Here is a 23416-nt window from a genome sequence, read left to right as displayed (position 1 = left end):
GTGTATTTATTGATTTTTTAAAATATTTTACTTTTTTGGTATATCTAGGTTAGATCCATCTAAAAAGTAAAAAATTTGCTTAAATTATTTTAAAAAATTACTAAAATTTTTTAAAAAAAAGTGAAATTTTTTTTAAAAAAAAATCAAATTTCAAAAAATTAAATTCAAAAAATTGTGATGTGTTTATATTTTCAGAAGTCAGGCTCCTAGATGGAATAAAATATAATGGGGCAAATTATATTTGAATCTAAAAAGGACGAAAATGTCATAGGCATATAATGGGATTATATATGTATAAATCTGTATAAAATTTTATTTTTCGTTTAAGTCATTAACAGTGAACTTTAATTTACAAATTATAATAATAATAAAAAAATTGTGATATAAACTAGAGAGTGTTAATTAAGATTTGCCCAATTTCTATTAATATATGGAACCACTCCATGAATGAATCTTTAACCCTTGCTTCTAAATTCTTGTTAATTTCATAGAATAGATTTTTTTTTTTTTTTTCGTATATAGTCTGTAAATTATATGGTTTGATTTTGATGATATCTAAACTGTTATGGAATAATTTGTGATTTTGTAATATACATATTTTGCATTATTTGACACAATATTATTTGTTAAAATATATGTTGTATCATATATGTGTTATAAATATTATTTAAATAGATTGTACTGTGCATCATATATTTTTGGGGTATTTTTTTTAAGGTCCCTGATATTATGATTTTATAGTATAAAGGACATCAAATATTTTCATGATGTCTAAGGTCCCTCAACATCAATCCAGAGAAAATTGGTCTAGAGAAAATTCAAGTCAGAGAAAATTGGTCCAGAGAAATTTTGAATTTCTCTGGCCTTCCCAGACCCAGAGAAATTCTCAGACAAAGGGGATCTTCAACTCCTACATTTGAACTCTCTCTCTTCCACCTAAGCTGTTAGAAAACCACCTTCAACAAGCAGTTATGTCCCATGAATATGTCTGTGAACAGGTGGGGCATCAAAAGTTTTAACCACTTCCATCCATGGTTTGTCTACGATCAACACAGATTTTTTTGAAAGATGTCCAACAAATAAAACAGGGTCTCTGAAAGCACAAAATTCAAAATTCTTTCTACCATTGTGTTTCGTATCCAATTCGTGGCCTTTATATTTCTGCTTCAGTCTTCCATTAATGGGAGAGTTCTGCAACTTTTTCAGCACCGGATCATGACCATTTGCCAAGTCATTGTCATCATCTCGATCAACTGGTAACCCAAAGTCAATCAAGCACATTGCCCTTTATTTTCAGAGATTCTCTCACCCAGAGAATTTCTCTGGACTCCACAAACTAGAGAAAATTCCCAAACATATTTCTAGAGAAATTCTCTCAACCCAGAGAATTTCTCTAGACTCCACGACCCAAGGAAAATCCAGGAGCTTGCTTAATCCACCGAATAATTTCTCGTTGAAGAAAATCTGAGTAATCAAACCTCAAACATGACTAGTCTCTTACCAACAGGAGGAGAACCCAGCAAATGGCATCACTGGCCATATTCTCTATTCAAAAAATACCATGCAAAACCAGATCCTCATACCTGACTTCATTTTCTACACAAATGCAAAGCTTCGTCTAACAGCCGACTCGGGCCGAAGATTCCAACCAAATTCGCTCAGTATACTGTTGTCTCTATCGTTGCTGAAGAAGTAAACACTGTTCGAGTCAGCACCGAATGTCCAGCTCGACTCGGTAATCGCTGGATCGACTCTGTCCTTATCATCATCGTCCATGCCGAGTTTGGTGGCGATAGGGGGCAACCAGTGAGGAGCAAAATCGTAAATGATCCAATCAGGTGCGGAAGCTTGAAGGAAGCCAGCCAACCCAGTCTCAAGTCCGTCGAAGGCTTTCTTCAGGTAAGGAATATGGTCGGAGGAGACGTCCATGGTGGCCACTGCGTTTTCACGGAGGTGGTCGTCGACGCGGGTCAGATGATGAAGATAGTATAAAGGACTGAAATTTCTCTGATATATGTTTAGGGACCTTAGACATCAAAAAATAATTTTGTGGATCTCTTCCATTACGAAAAGTGGGAGAGGGACCCTAGACCGATTTTCCCTATATTTTTTAATAGAGAAGTTACGATGCAATTTACTGTGTTACTATTCAAGTTACTGTGTAACATCTGAAATTCGTTAAGTTTGGAAGAAAAATTAGCAGAATACTATTTATCAAAAGCGGCATTTGGCCTACTAATTCAAATCTTTGCTTGCCATTATTGACAAAAGAATTGTGTCCATACTCCACACCGCATACGTGATTCAATAGTCACAACGTCAAAAGAGGAGCGTCAGCCTCCCCTACAGATATATTTTTGAATATATATAGAAGTGTTTTAGTTGGAGAAAAATAAGAAGTGAAAAAGAGAAAAATAAGTTATATTAAATTCTCAAATATTGTATGATACTTCATTCAGTTATATTGAAATTCTTAAATATTGTATGACACTTCATTCAGCTATATTTTCTGTGAGAAAATTTCTTGAGAGTGGAGCAAAATTGTAAAAGGGTTTTCTATCCCTTACTCTTATTATTCTTGTAAAGGGAGAGCTTTTGTGAGTGATTTTTTGGAATAAAATCATTTGGGTTAGGTATGACTAAGCACCAGATTCAAAATTAGTTGGGATATTTTTGTGCGTATTTTTTGAATAAAATCACTTGGTGAGGTGTGACTAGGCACCGGATTTTGAATTAATCGGGGTGATTGAGATTGGTTACTTATTATAAAGGTTCACTAGCACCAGTGAAACTAGTAGTGTAATTATTATTTGAAAAATAGTGGAAAAATTTCTGATGAGAATACTTTGGGAGTTGATGTAGGTCCGGCGTACCAAACTACTATAAATTGTTGAGTTTTCTTTCTCTTCCCTTATCTCATTTTATTTCATTACTCTATTTTATATTATTGAGCAAATTTATTTATTTACCATTTGGGTTAATATTTTTAATATTGTGAAATTATTTTTAGAAACCTAGTTCACCCTCTCTTAAGTTGCCTATATGGGATAACATAGTCCTTTGGGTTAGCAAAAAGTCTCAGCACCAAAATAATAATAATATTAACAAAAAAAGAAATTTTTCAAAATTTTAGATTTTAGATTTAGATTTAATTTTTTATTGTGGGGCCACTCCATGAATGAATCTTGACTTTAAATTTTAAATTACCGCTCATGCCAAAAAATTCAAATTTAAATTTTCTTTAATTGTAGGTCCAGATACTAAAACACTTTGCCCATAAAAACAAGCTAGTGTAAAATGACCAAACTACCCATTTATATATATGTTATACGGTCATTCACAACGCTTGCCTCCCTTCCACTCTCTTTTTCATTGCCGCTCTCTCTCTCACCGCCACCAAAACCACTCTATCTCCTCCCTCTACCAGTATCGAGCATGCAGATCTAGATCTATCACCATCGTGGAGCTTTCACTATCGCTGATGTAGCCAGCGCTTTTTTAATAGTGGCGGAGATGCAGATATGGTTTGAAATGTGCTAGGGTTTGTATGTATGTGAACAAAAAAATACATACATAGACATAGACATAGGCATACATTCTATATGTAGATAAGTATGTATGTATATGTGTATGTGTATGTGTATGTGTATGTGTATGTGTATGTGTATGTGTATGTGTATGTATGTACGTATGTATGTTAGTATTTGTTATCCACTTGTATTTAGACTTATATGACTCATAATATACTATCACTTACTCATCAGGTATAGATCTCAATCCAACTTTGGGAAGTAGTTTTTTGTTTTTTTGTTTTTGTTTTTGTTTTTGTTTTGTTTTTTTGTTTTTTTTTTTGTTTTTTTGTTTTTGTGTGGCTTTTCGAGCTAAAATAGTTAATAAAGACAAAATAGATTAAAATAGTTAATATGACAAAATATCACATCTAAACCATAATTTTTTTTTATTTTTTCTCTTATAACTATCAAATCAACTATAAAAAAAAGCCTACTATTTTTCCAAACATAACTTTTTCAGTCAGGCAAAAATAGTTAAATAGTCAAAAAGTCAACTAAAATAGCCAACTAAAATAGCCAAATTGCCAAACAAAGTTACTTGAAAGTTACAATAATGACATAGGTTGATGGTTACAATTACAAAGTGAAATTTACTCAATCACATGTTAGGTTATAATTAGTTGGTAGTATCATACGGACACAATCACATGATATCAACATTACACTTAAATTTTACTTTATGGTTTCGTAAGAAAGAGGTTCCCTCCAATTCAGGTTCAAGGGAGGCTTATCGGATTATAAAAAAAAAAATTAAATTATGTATATCATTATTTAATGACAAAAATAGAAAGCAAAAAATTAAAAAAAAATTCTAACCAGAAGAACTTCTTTATTAGAAAAACATAAAATACAATTATGAGACACAATGACAAATCAAACTACTAGTCCTTCCCCAAACCCCTTGGCATTGAAATACTTGCACATGATTATTTCAAACAGTAAAAAACTTATTTCAAAAATTGCTTGTAGGATGGAAAATTGGCACACACAACTACTTTGATTTGAACCAGTGGACATGAGCACAGATCTGACCAATTTATCAAAATTCAAGTAAGATGACCCGACAGAACAAGATGTGGCATCTTCACCCAAATTCGTCCACTCCATGACCTTTCTCTTCATCTTTTTCCCTTTCTCTCCTCCACCCATCAACTCTCTAACTAAGCTCTCAACCTCCTCTCTCTTCACATCACTGTTTATCTTCATTCCTATACCCTAGTCTTTGCAACAGAGCCAACAGTTTGTCAGTTGCCTTGAAAAAAAAAAACCAACACAACATATGCAAAGACTTTCAAGAGTTGAATTCCATCCACAGTGTGTCAAGAACCCTCCAACTGATGGGTGACTCAGGACTTGTTCTTGAGGACACCAACTAGCCAATAGACCGCTTTCTTTAGTCTTATTCACAAAATCTGGTGGAAGACTTGCCGAGTCACCGGTAACCAAATCAGGTCTAATGATCCACAAGAATGTTTTCCTGCTATTAGCAAGTCCCCAAGCGAATTCAATCAACTGTTGGGGTGTCATCATAGTTATGCTGCCAAAGTTTACGTAAACGACAGAGTTGGGTTCTTTTGAATCAAGACATGGAAGACAGTCATGTTGTTCTTTCCAGAGACTTGATCCAATGGTGTTCAAGTGATTTTTGTTAGTCCACTGCCCAAATGGAGAAACCACTATGGATGGTGGAAGAAGATAAGTAAGGTGGCCCTCTCACTCTTCCACTCCACCAATCTCACTAGCTAGTGGAAGGGGTAGGTGGTGGCCAATCAAAGCCTCCTTCATTTGTGTATAAATGAGGTGAAGAGGAAGAGCTAGTTAGATATATAGATTGCAGTGTGTAATCTGAAAGAGATTGTGAGCAAAAAACACAGAGTGTATGTGTAAGTGAGAGTGCTATAGTGAGTGAGTGAGGTGTGAGTGGTATAAACTCCCTCCGGGAAATTCTATATTGGATAACTCTCCGTGGATGTAGGCAATTGCCGAACCACGTAAATATTCTTGTGTTATTGTGTGTGATTGATTTCTGGTATCTCACAGTCCTAACAAGTGGTATTAGAGCCAAGTCAGTTGCGTTTTCGAAAAACAGAGTGCATTTTTTTTAAACTGCCAGAAATTAAGTTGCTCAAAATCAGGTTTTGAGCACACTAGGAGCAAGGTCTTGAAGAGAGGAGTCTAAAGCTACAAAGCAGAGCTCCAGAAGCCTTGCCACGAGCCCACACGCGCCCCCCAAAGAAAGCGCGTGAAGCCTAGTTTCACCACGCGCCTTCACGTGTCGTTGACACAGTCGGCGCGTCATCCCACGCACACACACACGCCCCACGCGTGTCTGAAGGAGGAAGACGAGCCACATCAGTGCCCTGTCAGCGCCCAGTCATCGTCACGTCATCCAACACTTCATCTGCCACATCTGTGCCACGTGTCAGCTTGTCAGGCACGTGTCGACCACGTGTCAGACACATGTCAGCCACGTCAGCCCATTTAGTTGACCAGTCAACCTTCCAGAGGAGTGATCCAGTGCTTCACAGCTATGGTACACCCGTAGATCTGAACTATCCAAACTGTTTTGGCTTTATCTGAGCTATTCTCTGTCTGTTTTTTGACGATCCAATAGTGCTTTCCAACTATTTGGAGTATTTTGGACACATCTGTACAGTCAAATTTTGAAAATCCTATTTCAAAAAAATTTCAGTTTGTATTTGGACAATTCGAAGTTCTTTTTCGGCTAATTTGACTAGTCCGGACTCAAACGACGAAGCCTGTTTTTCAAAAAAGAGATTATTTTCTGTATAGACAAGTGTTGATGGAGGAATCAATGTCAACTTCAGGATCTATGTTCAAGTTGACTCCTTCCAATTATGCAATTTGGAAGTCACGGATAGAAGACACCTTGTATTATAAAGACCTGTTTGACCCTATTTTTGTAAAAAGGATTAAACCAGAAGCAGTGAAGGATGATGACTGGATAAAGATGAACCGCAAGACTATCGGTTATATCAGACAATGGATAGACCACGGTGTGTACCATCATGTCGCCGAGGAGACAGATGCCTATTCTCTATGGACAATGTTAGACGACATGTACCGGTCAAAGACCGCTCGAAACAAAGCCTTGGTGATGAGAATGCTTGTCAATTTAAAATTAAAAAATGGTATGTCTGTTGTCGAGCACACCAGTGAATTCAAAAATCTGGTGAATCAGCTTGCAACCGTCAAGATGCGCTAAGACGATGAAATGCAAGCCGTTCTACTGCTTAGTTCTTTACCGGATAACTGGAAGACGTTGGTGGTTTTTCTTAGCAACTCTGCACCAGAGGGAAACTGACCATAACCATGGTCACAGATGCCATGTACATTGAAGAGACAAGGCGGAAATACTTGGGTGGAGATCAATCCCATGCTCTCGTCGTAGAAAATAACGGTACAGGCAAAAACAGAGGAAGAAGCAAAAGCAGAGGACGCAGTAGAGGAAGATTTCAAGACAGAGGGAAATCCAAAGAAGGTACGAGCCGGTCGAAGTTCAAGTGTTACCATTGTGGCCAAGAGAGTCACATAAAGAAATATTGCTATGCCTTGAAGGGAGAACAAAAACAAGGCAATAGACAGCCAAAGAGTGAAGATGGGAACACTGCATTTACTGTCTCAGAGGATATTGCATTATTCTCTGTTGAAGAAGAAGAATGTCTTCATATGTCAGACAATGACACCGAGTGGGTGGTAGATACAGTAGCTTCCTACCACGCCACACCCCGGAAGGAGTTCTTCAGTACGTACCAAGATGGAGATTTTGGTACAGTGAAGATGGGCAAGTCCAGTTTTTCAAAGATTGTGGGAATCGGTGATGTTCGCATCCAAACCAAAGTTGGGTGCATGATGGTGTTGAAAGATGTCAGGCATGTTCCTGATTTACGCCTGAATCTTATCTCAGGGATAGCCTTAGATCGACAAGGCTATGAGAACTACTTCAGCAAAGGCATGTGGAAGTTGAAAAAGGGATCTCTGGTGGTAGCCAAAGAACAGGCAAGTGGCACGTTGTATAAGACTCATGAGGAGGTGCATTCAGATAGCCTCAATGCAGCAGAAGATGAGACATCACGAAATTTTTCGCACAAAAGGCTGGGTCACATGAGTGAGAAATGGTTACAGATTCTGGCAAAGAAGTCGCTTATTCCCTTTGCCAAAGATGCAAAATTGAACCCTTGTGACAACTGCTTGTTTGGGAAGCAACATAGAGTCGCTTTCCATTCATCATCCAGAAGACAATCAGAGTTGTTGAGCAGAGTATACTTTGATGTATGCGGTCCCATAAAAATGGAATCTTTAGGTGGCAGAAAATACTTCCTGACGTTTATTGATGACACATCACGGAAGGTATGGGTTTATGTCTTAAGAACCAAAGTTGAGGTGTTCCAGCATTTTCAAACATTTCATGCTATGGTGGAAAGGGAGATCAGAAAGAAGCTGAAGTGTCTCCGAACAGACAATGGTGGCGAGTACATGTCAAAGGAGTTTGAAACCTACTGTGCTACTCGCGGCATCCGACATGAGAAGACTGTTCCTGGAACCCCACAACACAATGGTGTAGCTGAAAGAATGAACCGAACCATTGTAGAGAAGGTCAGATGTATGCTTAAAATAGCAAAGCTACCAAAGCCATTTTGGGGAGAAGCTTTTCGTGTTGCATGCTATTTGATCAATAGATCGCCATCAGTTCCACTGAATTTTGAAATTCCAGAGAAAGTATGGTCTGGAAGGGAGATTTTTTTCTCTCACTTGAGAGTGTTTGGGTGCAAAACATTTGCACATGTATCCAAGGTGCACAGACAGAAGCCGGATAATAAAGATACTCCATGCATCTTTATTGGCTATGAAGATGAAGAATTTGGATACAGATTATGGGATCCAAAAAATAAAAAGGTCATTCGAAGCCGAGATGTGGTATTTCAAGAAGGCCAGACCGTAGAAGACTTTGGGCAACCAGCCAAACCCAAAGTTAATGATGTTTTAGAAATTATTCCCAATCCTGCACCATTACAGCATGCCATTGATGAAGAAGAGCTACCTCAGCATGCAGCCAATGATGTAGAGTTACAAGATGGATTGCCAGAAGAAGAAGATCTAGAAGAAGAGGGTGTGAAGTAGGGGGAGCCACAACCCCCTCCGCCAGAGACTGTTGGTCCACAGTTGCGAAGATCAACTAGAGATTCTAAGTCGTCGTCAAAATACCCTGCTTCTGATTATATTTTGCTTACTAATGAGGGGGAGCCAGAAAGTTTTCAAGAAGCTCAGAATCATAAGGAGAAGAGTAGCTGGCATCAAGCTATGCAAGAAGAGATGCAGTCCTTGCAGAAGAATCAGACTTATGATTTGGTAAAACTTCTCCAGGGTCGAAAACCATTGCAGAACAAATGGGTGTTCAAGTTGAAGAAAGATGGCAGTAGAAAGCTAGTCAAGTATAAGGTTCAATTGGTTGTCAAAGCTTTCGGGCAGAAGAAAAGTATTGATTTTGATGAAATCTTCTCGCCAGTTGTGAAAATGGCATCCATTCAAGTAGTTTTGGGACTAGTGGCCAATTTGAATTTGGAACTTGAACAGATAGATGTGAAGACGACATTTCTCCATGGTGATCTGAAGGAAGAAATTTACATGGAGCAGCTAGAAGGTTTTGAAGTAAAAGGGAAAGAAAACTTAGTCTGCAGATTGAAGAAGAGTCTTTACGGACTCAAACAAGTGCCTAGACAGTGGTACGAGAAGTTTGACTCATTCATGGTGGGTCATGAGTACAAGAGAACTGCTGCAGACTAGCGTGTCTATGTCAGGAAATTTCCCAATAGAAACTTCATCATACTCCTGCTCTATGTTGATGACATACTGATTGTTGGACCGGATGCCATAACAATCAGATCACTAAAGAAAGAGTTATCACAGTCCTTTGACATGAAGGACCTAGACCCTGCACAACAAATGTTGGGCATGCAAATTGTGCGTGACAAGAAAGCCAGGAAATTATGGCTGTCACAGGAGAAGTACGTTGAACGGGTGATTGCGAAGTTCAACATGAAAGATTCCAAGCCAGTCAATACTCCGCTGGCTAATCATTTCAAGCTGAACAAGAGTTCTTGTCCCTCCTCTACTAAAGAAAGAGAAAAGATGGAGGCTATTCTCTACTCATCCGCTGTAGGGAGTTTGATATATGCAATGGTGTCTACCCGACCAGATATTGCTCATGCTGTTGGAGTAGTAAGCAAATTCCTTTCCAATCCAGGAAAAGAGCATTGGGAAGCAGTCAAGTGGATTCTAAGGTACCTCAAGGGTACGTCAAAAATGTGTTTGTGCTTTAGAGATGCTAAACCAGTCTTGGAAGGCTATACAGATTCAGATATGGCAGGAGATCCTGATGGTAGAAAATCTACATCAGGATTTCTGTTCACTTTCGTAGGGGGAGCTGTGTCTTGGCAGTCCAAGTTGCAGAAGCGTGTTGCTTTATCTACAATTGAGGCAGAATATATTGTCGCGGCGGAAACTGGGAGAGAGATGTTGTGGTTGCAGCGGTTTCTCCAAGAGTTGGGATTAAAGCAAGAAAAGTTCACGGTACATTGTGATAGCTAAAGTGCCATTGACCTAAGCAAGAATTTGATGTACCATTCTCGCACAAAGCACATTGATATTCGGTATCATTGGATACGCGAAGTGATGGAAAAACAGTCATTGGAATTGATCAAGATCCATACAGATAAGAATCCAGCTGACATGCTTACAAAGGCGGTCTCGAGAGACAAACTCGAAATTTGCAGAGACATTGCTGGGATGGACTTCAACTGAGAAGTCAGTTATCCATATGGGCGTGGAGGGGGAGAATTGTTAGTCCACTGCCCAAATGGAGAAACCACTATGGATGGTAGAAGAAGATAGGTAAGGTGGCTCTCTTACTCTTCCACTCCACCAACCCCACTAGCTAGTGGAAGGGGTAGGTGGTGGCCAATCAAAGCCTCCCTCATTTGTGTATAAATGAGGTAAGGAGGAAGAGCTAGTTAGATATATAGATTGCAATGTGTAATCTGAGAGAGATTGTGAGCAAAAAACACAGAGTGTATGTGTAAGTGAGAGTGCTATAGTGAGTGAGTGAGGTATGAGTGGTGTAAACTCCCTCTGGGAAATTCTATAGTGGATAGCTCTCCGTGGACGTAGGCAATTGCCGAACCACGTAAATATTCTTGTGTTATTGTGTGTGATTAATTTTTGGTATCTCACAGTCCTAACAATTTTGTGGGGTTTGGTTGAGGAGTGATTGAAGAGGACCAAGGATGTAGATAGGTGGGAGTATTGTAGATAGTCCTTCCAAAACATCACGCTCAAAGGTATTGAAAATGATCGCTGAAGCTTTGTGAGCTACGTCCAAAACGAAATCGATGTTTGGTTCGGTGGCTCGAACGAAACTTGGGAGATCCTTCAGTCGTATGCGATTCATGCCTGGTATCTAGTCTATGACAGTGCCAAAATAAGTTAGATAACCATTGGTTAAATAACTTTTATCTGCAATTTCAACCCAAAAAAAAAAAAAAAAAAGGAAGACAAATTAATGCTACTTTAGAGGTCTTCTTTTATAGCTCTAAAACATTTTTCATTCATAAATTATGAGTAATGATACATACCTCTAATTTGAGAGCTCTAATGAGAGAGAGAGATAGAGAGAGGAGAGTGGGCCCCACCTTCACATGGGTACTCTCCACATCATTAAAGTTGCATTAGAGCTCTCAAATTAAAACTCTCAAACATTATTGATAAATTATAGCTATCGTACAATGTATGTAGTGTCTACTACATGTAAGGTACGCTGTAATAAATTAAGATTTTACAAATAGAATTAGGAATGAAATATTTTAATTGTCAAAAGTGTTATTATATTTTTATTTACAAAATTAAAATTTATTGATGAATTATTAATCTTTTTAGATCAAAATTTTCGTCTAAAAAATTAAATATTTTTGGTTTGAAATTATTTTATTTTTAAAAATGTGTTTATTAGCTATAAACATAATATAATAAAAAAATAAAAATGATATAAAAGTCCATTTTCTGGATCTATTTTTTAGACTCAATGATATCGTAAGTGATATGATCAGTTGATGATCAAAGAAGATATGAGAGAGTTGCCTTAGATATATTAATTGATAATATCATTGAGTTTAAAAATTAGGTCCAATTTTTGGACTTTTATAGCAATGCCCTTAAAAAAATGAAATACATTACTTTATGTAAAACCCTATATATAGAAACAAATTTCTTACACTAGACACAAATACGAGTATTGCTATTTAGGTCCAAAAGTTAGACCTACTTTTTAAATCGAGAAATTTTTGTATGCGGGTAGGGTACATGCCATGTGATACCTTCTACTATTGTGATTGGTTTTGACAGTAGGGTCCACTACATTTATGTTGAGTGTTTGGGGAACAATAGTGGACATATACATTTGTGATTAGTGAAAGGTAGCGCCACGTGGTACCCGATTGGCATTCAAAAATTTCTCTTTTAAATCCAATGGCACGGCACTCTATTAACATATCTAAGTCAACTCTCCCTTTCAGTTATTTTCTAATCATCAACCAATCATCTTGTTAACATATGACTGAGTTTAGAAAATGAATTTAAAAAGTGAGTTTATTTATCATTTTCTACACAAAGACTTGGATGAGGTGAGAAATTTATGTATTTATAACATTACTAAAAAAGAATTAAAAAAAGAGTGTTTTTTAAAAAATAAAAAAATAAAAGAGTAAATAGTAAGTCCTTTTGAGTGGAGTAAGACCCTTTTCCATGAGTTTTGGATACTGCATATAGCCCATGAAGCTACTAGCACTCGAAGTGTTGGAAAAAAAATCAAGGATGCCCAGTTCTTGAGCCGCTTTCACAGTGAACCCCACTGTAACATCTAAAACTACACAAGTCATCAAAGGGTTGAGTTTGGTGAGTAGGACTCTGAAGGGATCTAAGAAGTTATGCAAAATGGAGTGACAGAGTAACGGAATGTCCTGAGTGGCGTCAGCCACGGAGGGAGGGAGGCTGTCAGGGATGGTTTCAAAGCGAAAGGAGGCGGTGCCAGAGAGGGAGTGGTGGCCCTAGGATTTAAGGAGGCAGTGGTGGTTGAATTTGGTGTTGACGAAGGTGATGTGAAAACCATTGTAGTGGAGTAGCTTTGCTAGTTTCAACATTGGGTTAATGTGGCCTTGTTGCTGGGTATGGTATGCACACCGCATAAGGAAGGCATGGGCTCGGTGGTTTTTGTTGTGACTGAGAACTCATCTCTCTCGTGGCATCATGTTAAGATTCAAAAGAGCTCTTCTGAAGAATTTATATATGGCTAGTTACGCCAAGCATACATATTCCACTATTGTCTTTTTAAGCAAAAACACTTTTTGACTGTTGGTTTGGGTTGATTTAGACGCAATCATCATGTTTGGTAAATACTAATAATAATAAATAAAATAAAAAAAAATAAGTTCATTAAAGACGAGACACAAAAAAAGAAAAAAAAAAAAACATGGCGACATGAACCTCTTGCTAAATATATGAATGAGAAAAAAGGATTACTTTTTCTAATAACTACTGTAGTATAACAAATTAAAAAAAAAAAAGGACAGAGAAATGATACCTTCTCGTCAAAATACATTTGAAAATTATTAAAAATTTAAATTTCTTTTGTACATTTAATTTTAATATGGCTATATTATACTAAGAATGAATGTCACCTCACCGAAAATTATTAGGTATTACGTGTTCATACTCTTTCATTAATTATCATGTTTCCTTATATTTCTTAATTATCCAATACAAAATCATAATATCTTATCTCACTATAAGAAAAGTGGGTATATGAGACGGGACTATTTGCGACGGCACACTTGCCGTCTCAAAAAGTCACTTTTTGCGACGGCAGAAAATGCCGTCTCAAAAAAGCAGGGTATTTGCGACGGCACCATTTGCCATCTCAAAAAAGCAGAGCATTTGCGACGGCACAATTTGCCGTCTCAAAAAATAAGAGCATTTGCGACGGTATTTTCTACCGTCGCAAATACTCTACTTTTTTGAGACGGCAAATTTGTGCCGTCGCAAATGCTCTTCTTTTTTGAGACGGCATTTGGTGCCGTCGCAAATACTCTGTTTTTTTGAGACGGCATTTGGTGCCGTCGCAAAAAGTGACTTTCGTGTTTTTTGTTAATTTTTAGTGAATATTTTTAAAATTTTGAATCTTTTTTTTAGATGCACCTTAGATGTATCTAAAAAAAAAATTATGAAAAAATATTTTTAAAAATTAATAAATACAAAAAAATACAAAAACAAATGTATTGAATTATTGTATTTTTGGTATTTAGTGAATTTTTAAAAGATTTTTTTTACAATTTTTAAAATTTTTAGGTGTATTTATGTTAGGTGTGTCTAAAAATTAAAAAAAAAATTACTTAGAATATTAAAAAAATTCAGTAAAAACAATATAACACGGAAACACAAGAAAGTATAATTTTCTCAAAAGAGTTTTTGGAAAACTCTAACCTAGCATAGTGATTGTTGTTTTGAGACAACTTCATATATATACAGTCACAAAATGGTTTGAATAAATTCTAGTACTTTTTTCTGTCGCAAAAAAAATTAAAAAAACAATGTCTTCTTACTCTTTTGATATAACATTTCTCTTTTCATTCATTTTTTCATCTTCATGTCTCTCTGTCTCTATCTCTCTCTCTTCTCTTTATCTCTTTCACTCATCACTCTTCTTTCTTTGTCTGTCTGTTTCTCTCTCTCAATTTCTCTCTGTGTCTCTCGCCTATCTCTCTTCTCTCTATCTCTCTCATCTGTTTTCTCTCTCTGTCTCTCTCGCTCATCTCTCTTCTCTCTATCTCTCTCATTTATTTTTTTTCTCTCTCTCTCTCTCTTATCTTTCTATCTTTCTCGTCCATTTCTCTTCTCTCTCTGTCTTTCTCTTTTTCTGAGTCTCTCTCTCGCTCATCTCTTTTCGTTCTATTTCTCTATTTTTTTGTCTATCTCTCGCTCATCTGTTGTTTCTCTCTCTTTTTCTATCTTTCCCTCTATCTCTATCTCTCTCTCTCTCTCTCTCTATCTCTTTTTCTGTCTATCTCTCTCTCCCTGTCTCTCTCTCACTCGTCACTCTTCTCTCTCTCTCTCTCTCTCTCTCTCTCTACTTGTCTATTTGTCTATTTCTCCCTCACTATGTTTGCCTTGCTCACTCTCTTACTCCCATCTTCTCTATTTATCGAGCTCCTTCTCGATTTATCGATCCACTATAAACGACGTTGTCTTACTCTTTTGAACATTTCTCTTTTCACCCATTTTTTCATCTTCCTATCTCTCTGTCTCTGTCTCTCTTCTCTTTTCCTCTCTTACTCATCACTCTTCTCTGTCTGTCTGTCTCTCCATTTCTGTATGTGTCTCTGTCTCTCTTCTCTGTCTCTCTCTCACTCATTCACTCTTCTCTGTCTGTTCGTCTCTCTCTTTCTCTCTGTGTCTTTGTCTCTCTTCTCTTTCTCTCTCTTACTCATCACTCTTCTCTGTCTGTCTGTCTCTCTTTTTCTCTGTGTCTCCCGTCCATCTCTCTTCTCTCTATCTCTTTCATCTATCTTCTCTCTCTGTCTCTCTTCTCTCTCTATTTTTTTTTTCTCTCTCGCTCATCTCTTTCTGTCTCTCTCTCGTTTATCTCTTTTCGCTCTTTTTTTTTCTCTTTCTGTCTCTCTATTTGTCTATATCTTTTCACTAATTTTTTCATCTTTTTCTCTCTATTTTCTTTCTCTCTCTCATTCATCACTCTCCTCTCTCTGTCTGTCTATTTGTCTCTCTCTCTCTCTGTGTCTTTCATTCATCTATCTCTTCTCTCATCTCTTTTCTCTTTCTGTGTGTGTGTGTGTGTGCCTCTCACTCATCTTTCTCTCTCACCACTCATCTCCTCTACCACCTTCACCACTACTGCAAACGCCATTTCACTACCACCACTACTACCACGGTCGCCATTTCACCTCTACAACTACCATTACTACTACCATCGCCACCACTATATCTCTCTCTATATCTCTTTCTCTCTTTGTCTCTCTCTCTCTTATCACTCTTCTCTCTCTCTCTTTCTCTCTCTATGTCTGTTTGTCTGTCTTTCGCTCTTCTCTCTCTCTCTCTTTCTCTCTATGTGTCTGTCTGTCTGCTTGTCTCTCTCTCCCATTGTGTTCACCTTGCTCACACTCTCCCTCATCTCTTCTCTATTTACCGAGCTCTCCACTACAAGAAAATGCACTTTTAGCGACCACTTTGTCTCTCTCTCACTCATCACTTTGTCTCTGTCTATCTGCCTGTCTCTCTTTCTCCCTCTCTATCTCTCTTCTCTATCTGTCTCTCACTCATCTCTCTCTCACCACCCATCTTCCCTACCACATTCACCACTAATGCAAATGCCATTCCATTATTACCACTACTAGGGGTGTGCGCGGAGCGGGTCGGTGCGGTTTGAGAGAAAAATAGAAACCGTATGGTGGGTGGCGGATTGATAAAAGTGTCACTAGAATTTGCCATTTTCCTTATCGAAAACCAGCGGTTCGGTTGGCAAATAATGGCGGATTTGCCTAGGCGGTTCGGGCGGATTGGCGGTTTATAAAAAATATAATTCAAATTACAAAACTTAAATCAAAGAGTAAAAAAAATACGAGAGATATCGTAATGTTAAGCATCTTGTGAAGCTTTCTTCTGATGCAGCAAGTGTAGCAACAACATGATAATATCAACGACTATACCATCAGTTCATTACAAGCATCCATGGAAGCTACAATGATCAAATACAATACATAAAATTCCCCTCGAGCAGTAATGTAATACTATATTCTAAGGTATAGAACAACAAGCAAACTTAAGTAAAAAAGAATTTTTAGAATCCTATAAAACATGATTTAATAGCGGTGCGGGTTGGTGCGGTTTGGAAGAAAAATAGAAACCGGCGGATTGATAAAAGTGTCACTAGAGTTTGCCATTTTTCTTACCAAAAACCGGCGGTTCGATTGACAAATAATAATGAATTTGCCTTGGCGGTGCGGTTCGATGCGGTTTTGGCGGTTTCGGCGGTATTATGCACACCCCTAACCACTACTACCACTGCAAATGCCACATTGACCACAAAAAATTAACTTTATTTGAATGGAAAATATTATCCCTACTTCTACCAAATAAAAAAATAATAATAATTTTTTATTCATTAAAATAAATATGAAACAAATAAATTTTCAACCTTACTAAATGAAAAAAATAAAAATAAAAATTCATTAACTATAAAAAAATTATTTTAATAAAAAATAATTTTTTTTAGCAATGACATCCTCTGTTGCAAAAAAGAAAAATCATTTTATTATTTAAATATTTATTTGTAATGAAAATAAAAATAAAAAAAATCTAAAAAAATTTCCACCCCCCTCTTTTCATTCCCGCCCGGTTCCCCCCCTCCCTCTTTCCATTCCCGCTCCCCCCTCCCCCTCCCCCCAAAATCCCCAATCTGTTCAACCAAAATCCCCAATCGGGTTCTCCCCCTCACCCCCCCAAAACCCCAACCTCTTCAACCAAAATCCCCCCCGAAAAACCCAAAATCCCCAATCTCTCCTTCCGTTTATCTCTCTACCCATTTGTCTCTCTAGGTTTTAGGGTTTTGAGTGTGAGAGAGATGGGGCAACAGTCTTTGATCTACAGCTTCGTGGCTAAAGGAATCGAGAACGAGTACCAAACTATAGAAGGGGCCTTTCATGAGAAAGGCCCGGCTTACGTTCGTTGGGCAGCACAAATGGCTGTGGGACTTCAAACTGGAGTGCCATGGACTATGTGCAAGCAAATTGATGCTCCTGATCCCGTGGTTAGTTCTCTTTACCTGGAACATATATTATTGATATAGATCAAGATGTGGTAAGATCATAAATGTTATTTCAGATCGGATTAATGGATTTTTTTTTTCAATTTGCAGATCAATACATGCAATGGGATGAGATGTGGAGAAACATTTGTGGGACCAAACTCACCAAACAAGCCATCAATCTGGACTGAGAATTGGACAACTCAGTATGTGCCTACTAAAACTTCTAAATGTTCACTTGTAAAATTATGCATTTGTGTCCTATACTTGCAACAAATAATAGAATCATGTCACTAAAAAAAGTTATACACAAGAAAGCACATTTACTAACAGCTAGACTCAAAAAGATTAACCACATCTTATAAGTTATCTTCTGTCTTTGTTTTCCTGTGAAGATTCACCAAATACGGCGAGAATATAAAAACAAGGTCACCTGAGGACATTGCATTTCATGTTGCACTATTCATTGCAAGGAAGTATGGGAGCTTTGTCAATTACTATATGGTAATGTACAAGTAGCAAGCTCTATGATAATAAGAAGCTCTAAACTGTTATATTTTCCAGCTCACCTAAAATAACCTACTAACACAAGCTTCTAAATTTTACTTCATTTAATGGAATCATTTTTTATTTTTTCCCCTAGTATCATGGAGGAACAAATTTTGGAAGAACAGCCTCAGATTATATACCAACAAGTTATTATCATCTAGCTCCTCTTGATGAATACGGTATGTTATCAAATATTTGACTTACCCTGGTATTATAGTTTCTAAGCAAAAATTGATGTCAATATTGAATAATTCAGGCCTAATTAGGCAACCAAAATGGGGTCATCTCAAAGAGTTACATGCTGCAATAAAGCTATGTTCAGAGACTTTACTTACTGGATCACTAACCACATCATCTATTGGTGAACAACAGGAAGTAAGAGCATTAAAAAGGAATTTTCATTGTTTTCATTACCAGTGACTTCCTTTTGTTATTAAACATGGGATCAAGTCCGATAATGTTCAATTTATTTAATCCAGGCCTATGTCTTCCAAGGTCAACCAGGACAATGTGCAGCCTTCCTTGTGAACAATGATGGTAGAAATGATGTACAAGTTATGTTTCAAAATTCTTCATACGAATTGCCTCGGAAGTCAATTAGCATCTTACCTGACTGCAAGACCGTAGCCTTCAACACTGCCAAGGCAAGTTCTGAAATTGTTTGACAAAGTTTATCATTTTCCACTACTCCTATATTTTTAATTTTATTCATTAGTATAATGTACAGAATATAGTTAAAAGGTTCAAACAAAAAATGGTAGTTCATTGTTTAATTATAAGTTTCAGATTAAGATATTTCAATGAAACAAATTGAATGTCACACAAAATCAAATTTTGCACTTGCACTTCTGAACAGGTAAACACACAATACAATACAAGATCAACAGTACCACTAATCAAGTTTGATTCAGCTGAAAGATGGGAAACATTCAAAGAAGTTGTCCCCAAATTTGAGTTAGTATATATAAGATCTAAACATATAAAACCTCTTCTCAATGATCACCTATTGTTTTAATCAAGCGAAACTGTTGTCACCTTCTTAATAAATAAAGTTTACATTCAAGTCTCTAATAATATACATTGTTGGGTTTTGACAATTAGCAAGGATACACAAAGAAATTGATCACAAAAGACTAACCTAATTAAAATTAATATATACTTTTGAACATGAATGTAGCTACTAGGAAGGGCATTAAAATTAATATATACATTGTTATACTCTTCCTTAAATTGATCACAAAAGACTAACCTAATTAAAACAATCTGCCATTACTCTTCCTTATTTGTTGATTTGTCACCATGGAATGAGACTGTTGTGTGAAGATAGCTTGTTATATTAGAAGAAAAATGCTACTTCCATTTACTTTTGAACTATGGAGACAACATCAATTGTTTAATTGTGAAATTGATGGTAAAATGATTTTGATCTCACTCCCATTTGGAAATCTGTTTATATGGCATTGCCTTTCAGGTTTCATAGGTCTCTTGTTTTTCCATATTTTTTGAATAGCAGATTTTGGAATATGAGTCTACCTTCATAGAACAGTGTCATGCACCACTCACTTTAATTTAACATTGTCCAATAATTTCTTTTCCATTTAAATGATTTTCTTTTAAAGTTGCCACTTCTCTTTGCATTGTATGAGTAGTTATTCTCACTATTTTAAACTTACCATCAACCTCTCTTTTAGTTATACTCCACCCTCTTGTAATTCCACAAAAAAGTGTGTATTCAAATTAAAATTCTTTTATGATCCATTTGGTTCATGAATTTGGTAAAGGGAAAAGTAAAAGATAATGCTAAGGAAATTATTGTTCCTTGTTTGAAAGTATGTGAGGAATTTTTTGTTCCAAGTATAATTTCTTCTTCTCCTCATTGCACGAATTTTTATTATTACATGAAAAATGTCAATCTAACTTTGCTTTAAGTAGGAGGGAAAACACGAAGGATAAAGATTTTCCTTTCCTTTTACCTTACTAATTTCAAGTTCCAAACAATGCCTTGATAAAATTACAAAATTCCACCGTATTTCCCTAGTCGATGGAAAGAATGTAGAGTGTCAAATAAATTAGTTGGTTTTGAGGAAGACAAACGTAGCTTCAAAAAAGAGGATCCCCAAATGAGGTGTTAGCTACATTGAGTGAATATGAATACTCCTTTCCTCGAAAGATGCTTTTAATCATTCTCATGTTTTTAATGGTTTTCAAAGGAGTTTCTTTTAGGTGTTAGCTTAATGCAGTAGTATGCATAGATCAAAACTCAGTTGCCATCTTCATTTCACATCCTGTCAACTGCAGAGTCTATTCACCAAACGGAAGAAGTTGCTTTATGTTATTCTTACATTGCACTGTTCAAATATCATGAAGTTTTGAGAGAGAGAGAGAGAGAGAGAGAGCAAGATGAGTGGAGCAGTTCTGGTGGCTGTTGCTGCAGCAATGGGTAACTTACTACAAGGATGGGATAATGCTACTATTGCTGGTAATTTATTCTTTCATTTATTTTTACTCTTTTTTATTGTATTGTTATATTATGGATCACAACTAATAAATTTTGTGCTTTTGAATCCCCAGGCGTTTTATTTCTTTACAGTAGGAATTCAAAATTCGTTTTTATCTTCGATATTTTCAGAAACAAAAACAATAAAAAAACACCCATTCATCAACTTATCTTTTTTATTTTACGGTTTTCTGTAGGATTTTGGAGTTTCCTCAATACTTTTTTTTCCTTCTTTTTCATTCTTTTGATTTTCTTGTGTGATTGTACTCAGGTTGTGCCCCCTCTCTACTTTATCTATTACAATCTTCTTTGTTGCTTATCAGAAAAAAATAATAAAGTGTTTCCAATAGAAGTGTTTCAGCAAATCAATTTGTCAAACAAAATTTTCATTTTCCCAATTTTTGAGAATAGAATATGAAAACAAAAATGATACCAAACACACCCTGAATTTTACCAGTACTATAGAAATTCACACCTATAAATATCTATCACCTATTTCCAAGAAGTCGAGAAACTTTAATGTCTCAAATCATAAATAAATTGTTTTAACAAAAAAGCCACTCAAGTAGATGAAGTTTTAGAATTGATAAGATGAGATTTTTTTATTGTAGCCTTGGACTCAATCTACTCCTCCTTTTAAACCCTTATTCAGTGAGGACTAAACTAGGCATGCTTTCCTTGGATCTCATAGAAAATTGTTCATGTCAACACAACTTAGCTGAAAATAATTTTCTATGCGACTATCACCCCACATTTCTTGGGTAGAAGATGAATCTTGCACTACAATTGATGTTCTTTTAGAAATTTTGATCATATAAAAGATTTAAAATAAACAACACTGTCAATTTGATGCATCAATTTGCACGTAGTAAAAAACAAAAAATTGACTTCAAATTACAATTCCATCTAGTTTAGGTCCTAATTTGAATAAATTACATCAATTTTCAAAATGATTTGTACTAAATACATACACAAACAAATGATTTTCTTGCATGGACTTTGTAGAGTAGAGTAGAGTAAAGTTGACCCAATGGAGGATTGGGATGTTTTGGGATGTTTAGAATTGGACTAAATGGGCAGTGTGTTCAAACTCCTTTTCCAGTGGTGACAACTATTTTAAGGTTTTCATCAAACGAACAATTATATGTAGTAAATAAAAATTTAATTCCACTCATACCTATGTGGAGTTGCCCCTGCTTCTATAGGAATCAAATTTGCTCCACAGAAGTGCAGGTTTTTTGGTGGAATTCCTCCTCATTATCTGTTTACTTTTTGTAGGGTTTTGATTACTTAATCATTTGTTGCATAACCTTCTCTTTCAAAATGATGCATATGCTATGTGGGCATAAGCAAAGCTTTGGCATCCACATGCTAGTTGGGCTGACTGAAAAATTAATTCTTACTTTTCCAAGATAAGGAAATGCAGTAGTCTCAAATGTGTCTGTCAATGCACAAATTTTGCCATGATGCTGATTGGTGAATGTTGCTGTTGCCTTATCTGATCATCCAAATTTAATAAAATTTTACCTTGTCATCATCTTCTTTAAATTGATTACTGATGGATGTGTGAAAGATAGGATTAGAAATGAATATATGCGCGAAATGGTAGGAGTACTATCAGTTGAAGATAAGTTGAGAGAGAAGATGCTAAGATGATTTAGTCATGTATAACAAAGACCTATGGATTCAATTGTAAGGAAGAGTGATGTAATCACTATAAATGTAAATGTTATGAGGAGGGGAAGACCTAAATAGACATGGGACGTCTTAGTAAAAAAAAAAAAATCAACTAAGCATATAGTCTTTAATACGACACAGTGGTGAAAAAAGATCCATGTAACCGACTCTACTTGACTGGGACATAAGCCTTAATTTGGTTTGGTTATCATATTCGTTAAAATGCCATGCATGTTTTTTTGAGTGGTTGAAATTTTTTTCTATTTTTTTTTTGAGTGGTTTTTTTTTCTATTTAGATCTGTTCCCTGCAGTGAAAACTGTTTTGTGTAATTGCAATCATTCCATGGGGTAAAAATTACAACTGAACTCTGCCCAATTGAATCAGTTGCATATAAGACTAGTAGATGGAAACTATTTTAGTGTTTGATGATTTAGTGAAGTTACAAGAAAAGAAATTTGTTAATGATTGTTCCTAAGCTTTTTTTTTTTTTTAAATGTTATTGTTCCTTAATTGTGGTTGGTTTCTCCAAAAGATTATAATTTGCAACTGTTATCTATTTATTTGTAGGTCAAAAGGATAAATTTTGCCGAGGGGAAGATCTGATTCTAGAAGTAAGGAATTTGCAGCTTGATTTTTAAAATAGGCTCAAAATTGAGATCTTGTTGGAAATTTTTTATTTTTTTATTTTTTGTAAGAGCAATTAAATATCCAATGTGCTAATTGGTGAATTTTAGATTTTATTTTATTATTTTATAGGATTTGGGTGAATTTTATAATTTAAATATGCTTTTATGAACATGTACAGTTTAATTATTCTTTGTAAAATATTGAATTTGATGGTTTGATCAATTTTTATTTTTATTTTCTGTTATGATGTTTTTGTGAATGGAATGTAAATAATCAGCTCTTAGAGAGTGAGAGACGGCACCACCGTCGGAAAAAATAGAAAATTTTAATATTTTTATTAATTTTGTTATAGGTTTTACTTTTTGTGACGACATTATACTGTCGCAAAAAATAGAAATTTTATTATTTAAAATAAAAATTTTATCATTTTTTAATATTTTTTGCGACGGCATTACACTGTCGTAAAAAATAAAAAATTTCATATTTTTTATACTTTCTGCGACGGCACCATACCGTCGCAAAAAAAAGTGTTATTTTAAAAAAAAAAAAGACTATTAGCGACGGTATTTTTTGCTGTCTCAAATAACATTTTTAGCGATGGTAAAATA

General features: G+C 35.9%; 1 protein-coding gene and 1 pseudogene across 1 annotated transcript; one reads left to right on the top strand and one right to left on the bottom strand.

Annotated features, from left to right (window-relative positions):
• Window positions 1-1596: 1596 nt before the first annotated feature.
• LOC114279444 (7-deoxyloganetin glucosyltransferase-like) lies at window positions 1597-12875 on the bottom strand (annotated as a pseudogene).
• A 4279-nt stretch (window positions 12876-17154) lies between these two features.
• LOC145822979 (beta-galactosidase 6-like) lies at window positions 17155-23052 on the top strand. The gene is made up of 7 exons (XM_082921610.1): window positions 17155-17460; window positions 17569-17663; window positions 17853-17961; window positions 18101-18185; window positions 18263-18381; window positions 18486-18650; window positions 22749-23052. Exons 1-7 carry the CDS (start codon window positions 17275-17277, stop codon window positions 22782-22784), a joined length of 795 nt encoding a protein of 264 aa, XP_082777736.1. The 5' UTR covers window positions 17155-17274; the 3' UTR covers window positions 22785-23052.
• The last annotated feature ends 364 nt before the right edge of the window (window positions 23053-23416 follow it).

Source organism: Camellia sinensis, chromosome 3 (genome assembly GCF_055761805.1).
Source record: "Camellia sinensis isolate YWXY chromosome 3, ASM5576180v1, whole genome shotgun sequence".
NCBI classification, from domain to species: Eukaryota; Viridiplantae; Streptophyta; class Magnoliopsida; order Ericales; family Theaceae; genus Camellia; species Camellia sinensis.
This window is presented reverse-complemented; position numbering and strand designations above follow the sequence as displayed.